General features: G+C 40.7%; 1 protein-coding gene across 1 annotated transcript in view; it reads left to right on the forward strand.

Moving 5' to 3' along the window:
• Nucleotides 1–4,888, forward strand: part of prim2 (DNA primase subunit 2) — a 114,207-nt gene extending 109,319 nt beyond the window's left edge. The window contains exon 14 of the mRNA XM_035793991.2: nucleotides 4,512–4,888. Coding sequence (XP_035649884.1) covers nucleotides 4,512–4,742 — 231 coding nt within the window. The 3' untranslated portion in view covers nucleotides 4,743–4,888. The remainder of the gene's footprint in view (nucleotides 1–4,511) is intronic.
• Nucleotides 4,889–6,000: the final 1,112 nt, after the last annotated feature.

Here is a 6,000-nt window from a genome sequence, read left to right on the forward strand (position 1 = left end):
ACTGGGGAGAGAGATGGCAGGGTTTTTTCGGGGGGGGTTTTCAGTGAGAAAGCAATAATCTAGAGATGTCAGTCAGGATTAGTTCTTTAACACGTGCCCCTGTCCCTCAGCGTTCAACGCAGCTGAAGTGACAGAATCCTGATGAGAATGTGGGCACGTAGCACCAAGATGTAAATGTTGACTATCTGCTATGTGACAGTTTAATTTGACTGAGTTGGGGAAGGAGAGATGGGAGCAGTCTTTGATGTGAATGTTGGAGGTAAACTTTTCAGAATGTTTGCCATCGCTCTGGTGCAAAGTTTATTCTGAGAAGCTAATATCCTCGGATCACATTTCAATCTGATAACCCAGGAAAAGTACATGTAAAGCACTTTATACCGTAATCCCAAAAATATTTTAAAGGACAGATTTATGATAAAAAAAAGATTGTGATTTAATAAGGTTTTAGATTACCTAGCCTTTTTTCGGCACGTTTATGATAGTCGTGTTCTTTTTTTAAAAACTCCATTTCATCATTGCCCATTGAAACTTTAGACCTCACAAGACCCATTTGTTGCCAGTTTCAGAGTTAGAGCCAAAATTCACTTTGAAAGTCAGTCTGATGAAAGTCACTTTGCTTCTTGACAAAAACACTTCTCCAGCCAAGCAAAGGACAATGTGTCTGCAGGGACCTAGCTACACCCTTGGGTGGGTGGGTCACATTGTTTCTGGTTACCAGCCTAAATTATCTTTATTGGTTGAGGTAATACTCCCATCAGAGCTTCAGCTCTACTCAACTTCTTTGCCTTACTTACAAGACCTACAGTTGAAGTCGGAAGTTTACATACACTTAGGTTGGAGTCTTTAAAATTCATTTTTCAACCACTCCACAAATGTCTTGTTAACAAACTATAGTTTTGGCAAGTCGGTTAGGACATCTACTTTGTGCACGACACAAGTAATTTTCCAACAATTGTTTACAGACAAATTATTTCACTTATAATTCACTGTATCACAATTCCAGTGGGTGAGAAGTTTACATATGCTAAGTTGACTGTGCCTTTAAACAACTTGGAAAATTCCAGAAAATTATGTCATGGCTTTAGAAGCTTCTGATAGGCTGATTGACATAATTTTAGTCAATTGGAGGTGTACCTGTGGATGTATTTCAAGGCCTACCTTCAAACTCTGTGCCTCTTTGCTTGACATCATGGGACAATCAAAAGAAATCAGTCAAGACCTCCGAAAAAAATTGTGGACCCCCACAAGGCTGTTTCATCCTTGGGAGCAATTTCCAAACGCCTGAAAGTACCGCGTTCATCTGTACAATCAATAGTATGCAAGTATAAACACCATGGGACCACACAGCTGTCATGCCGCTTAGGAAGTAGACGCGTTCTGTCCCCTAGAGATGAAAGTACTTTGGTGCAAAATGTGCAAATTAATCCCAGAACAACAGCAAAGGACCTTGTGAAGATGCTGGAGGAAACAGGTACAAAAGTAGCTATATCCACAGTAAACGAGTCCTATATCGACATAACCTGAAAGGTCGCTCAGCAAGGAAGAAGCCACTGCTCCAAAACCGCCATAAAAAAAGCCAGACTACGGTTTGCAAATGCACATGGGGACAAAGATAGTACTTTTTGGAGAAATGCCCTCTGGTCTGATAAAACAGAACTGTTTTGCCATAATGATGGTCATTATGGCCAAACGGTTCTGTTTTATCAGACCAGAGGACATTTCTCCAAAAAGGGGGGTGCTTGCAAGCAGAATAACACCATCCCAACCGTGAAGCACGGGGGTGGCAGCATCATGTTGTGGGGGTGCTTTGCTGCAGGAGGGACTGGTGCACTTCACAAAATGGATGGCATCATGAGGGAGGAAAATTATGTGGATATATTGAAGCAACATCTCAAGACATCAGTCAGGAAGTTAAAGCTTGGTTGCAAATGGGTCTTCCAAATGGACAATGACCCCAAGCATACTTCCAAAGTTGTGGCAAAATGGCTTAAGGACAACAAAGTCAAGGTATTGGAGTGGCCATCACAAAGCCCTGACCTCAATCCCATAGAAAGTGTTTGGACAGAACTGAAAAAGCGTGTGCGAGGAAGGAGGCCTACACACCTGACTTAGTTACACCAGCTCTGTCAGGAAGAATGGGCAGAAAATTCACCCAACTTAATGTGGGAAGCTTGTGGAGGCTATCCAAAACGTTTGACCCAAGTTAACCAATTTAAAGGCAATGCTACCAAATACTAATTGAGTGCATGTAAACTTCTGACCCACTGGGAATGTGATGAAAGAAATAAAAGCTGAAATAAATCATTTTCTCTACTATTATTCTGACATTTCACATTCTTAAAATAAAGTGGTGATCCTAACTGACCTAAAACAGGGATTTTACTTATTAAATGTCAGGAATTGTGAAAAACTGAGTTGAAATGTATTTGGCTAAGGTGTATGTTAACTTCCGACCTCAACTGTATATGTCTAGACTCGATAGTATCATAGATGTCCTTAATCTACTCCACGATTGCAATTTATCCGTTTGGTAATTAACCTACGGGTTATGATTAATATTTGTGGGGCTTGTTTCTCCTTGTTGTAATATACTCACATTGTCACAGAGAACAATTTAAATGCCTCTAATGGTGTTTCAGTAAACTCTGTCATTGCTTTCCAAGATCATCATTCATTGGACCCTCTGGAGGAATGAAACGGTGCTCTGGGTCATAGGTGCTGACTAATAGCCTGGAGCTGTACAGTCAGAGGGTCCCAGGGATAATTCCCCTGGAATAAATAAGATGGCAGCTCTGATAAACAGCGTGCTCTAACAGCCTTTGAAAGATAAATGGAACCCCCCACCACCTCCGAAATGAAGAATCCACATTTATGACATTCAGGAGTCATATTTTAGTCCTGTCGTCCAAACTGCATGTTTGACATTAATACGCATTGTGAAAGAATAGTTATTTTGTGTGGAGGGTATGGGCAATCCCACCAATATACGACCCCTAATCTTTAAATGATTGTCGTCATGGGGCACAAAGACTACTAACTCGTTTCTCCCTTACCTGCCACTGGGAGAATTAAGTATCTGCCACGTCCTATAGTGATGGGGGTCAAAATTGATAGTCACATTTCGCAATGTTATTGATATTTACCTTCTTTTTTTTGCTACTGCAGGTACAACCGACTAGCGCTAGTCAGTTGTACCTGCGCCAAAACGCCTGTATTTTTTTTTAAACCTATAGAATCGCAATACATGTTGTATGATCGCCCTAATATCCTACCTGGTTCCAGATCTGTGGATTTGTACAGATAGATCTGTTGTTCCTCCCTCCTTGGCAGCGTTTATTAAAGGTCAAAATATAATACTTCACTGATTAAATATTTACACAGGAGCAATAAATCAAACAATAGAAAGAGTAATGAAATGGCAAGCTCTGAGATGCTTCACCCCAGATTATGGGAGCAGGAGGGTGCTGCAGCAGCAAAATTATTCAAAGATTGATTTGTTTCTGATCTTGGGTTCGGATTGTTTCATGTTTATGCATTTGTCATTTGTCACATCCAGAAGGCCAAGTGCTATGTGGTAATGCTGAGACAGATCCGGGTGTAATGGATTGCACAGTTCTGTACTCGTGAAACCTGTGGCTCTGAGATTTTTCCACTCTTTAATAAGTTTAATGCACAGACAGTGAGCAGAGACAGAACAGTTAACAAGATAAATTAGATGGGGTTTTTTCTCTTCTTAAATGAGTAGGGTACTTGTTTCTTTTGATGTTTGTGTAAGGAGTTTATTCCCATCAAGTACTGCTGAGATATGTAGTTGTACGTGTGGACCCACGCTGGTTCAAATACAGTCGAGCAGTCAGCTTGTATTTGCCTCGCTAGACAAAGGAATTGAACAATGATCTCAAGGTGATGGCAGGAGAGGGACCTAAATTACCCTCACGCTTCGGAGTCTAAACAGTTCGGAAGAGTTCGTACATATATTATGACGACATTTGGTCAGTAGGGAGATCAATACTAGTTTAACATTTTTAATTAAGAAATACTGCACCAAACATCTTAGTTAGATGTAAAATTGGCAGACTAAGATCTCTTCGCCAAAAACGTCAAAATGAATGGAAATATCTTAGTCTATTTAAAATATCTTAGACTATTTTAAGGTGTAAACTGGCTACGGCGACTCAAAATGGACAAACAGTACTATTGCTGCTCTTTTTCTTGTTTCTCAAGCGAAGGTCTTTTAAGGGAGTATGCGAGCACACTTGTTCGGTTCGGCGAGGCGCCAGCCGAATTGAAACATGCTGACACCTTATTCAGGGAGACTTGTTTTTAAAGCCGGTGTGTTCCCTCCCAATCACACTGTCTGGCTTGAAATAGGAGGGAGGAATTGCATCAGTTCAGAACACCAGAACAATGCCATTTTAGTTAAATAACTGAAGCAGAGTTGTCTTTCTGACACTTCTGTCCAAGGTATTCTTTTTACCGTCTGACACCTAACTTGTTTCTGTTGTGTCCAGATTGAGGACTCTGGGTTTTCACTCAATCACCCCAACCAGTACTTCATGGAGAGCCAGAAGCTGCTAGGCGGTCCCGGGGCTGGGGTGAAGGTGGAAGTGAAGCGGGAAGACAACCCTGCCACCAAACCCCCCAACCCGTCCCCTCACCAAACACCAGGACCAGGGAACCTCCCTCAGGAGGTGGCAGCAGAAATAACAGAGGACCTGGATTCTTTCTTCCAAGATGCCTGATAACATTTCCTTACTATGTAGATTTGAATAAGCTCCCATCCAGTCAAATGTTTTTTTACCAAGAATAATGATTTTCTATTCTTCTCAAATGTTCAACGCTGTCCTCTGTTTTACATGTACGTAGTAATAAAGTTGAATAATATGAAGATCTTCTCTTTGGTTCTTATTTGTTGGTTGACAAATGCAACACAATAACAAGCAAAAGATGAATCTTGACCTTAACCTTAATCTTGGGATTTACCAACAGTGGGACTACAATTCTCAAACCTGAACTTTGGAACAGTTGGATGCTCTTTCTAATTCAGTGCTGTGATGTATCTACAGTTTTTCTCCCTGTTTGAAAGCTGACATTGGTGCTTTTGAAATAGTCTGTTTGGAAATGGTGTTACCTCCCTTTTTTCTCTTCTGCGAGGCCCATTGCGAGGCCCATTGCCTGCTCATTGGTTTATGACCAGAAAATTAAAAACACTGTCGGTGAAGTTCCTCTTCCGCACTGTTCAACCAATCCAGTAAATGTTGAGGAGGAATTAAGTTAGTGTTGCCTTGTAACGTCCAAAAGTGGAAGTTGTTACAGGCTCTCTTTCCATTTCCCTTGAAAACCAGAACAAGGGATGGATACAAGTAAACACAAAACACAAGTTGTATTGCACTGCCTTGGAATACGCTGGATGCAAGTTACCCAAAGCCCACACTGTCTTGTAGACCTCTTGGCTAAATTACAGGTGAAAAATGTTAGTTGCCCATAACCAAAGTGGTGTGGAAATTGCTAATATTTCTTTCAAATCTTTATCACATACTTACTCTATTGGTTATTCAATTCACATCAGCCCACAACATATACAATATCAGTTAATTCTGCACAGTGTAACTTGTCAAATTTGATCAATTATGTTAGTTTCATGTTTATAAATGTGCTCAATGTTGAGAGATTTGAATATACTATATGTAGTTCATGTTGAGCTTACAAGCTTCTATGCCTATTTCACTCCAGACAAACCTAGCATGACTATCTACTCTAAGTAGCCCAGAGATCTAGCATGACTACTCTAAGTAGCCCAGAGATCTAGCATGACTATCTACTCTAAGTAGCCCAGAGATCTAGCATGACTATCTACTCTTAAGTAGCCCATGGATCTTTACCAGTGTACAATTGCACTGCTTAGGCAAAACCCTGTCTTTATTTAAACCCTTGTGTGAAGTGGCATATACAAGGTTGTGTTCAAGGTCACTGGATGCAATTTTATTTAGGTTTTTCCTG

The sequence above is a fragment of the Oncorhynchus keta genome, chromosome 2 (assembly GCF_023373465.1).
Source record: "Oncorhynchus keta strain PuntledgeMale-10-30-2019 chromosome 2, Oket_V2, whole genome shotgun sequence".
NCBI classification, from domain to species: domain Eukaryota; kingdom Metazoa; phylum Chordata; class Actinopteri; order Salmoniformes; family Salmonidae; genus Oncorhynchus; species Oncorhynchus keta.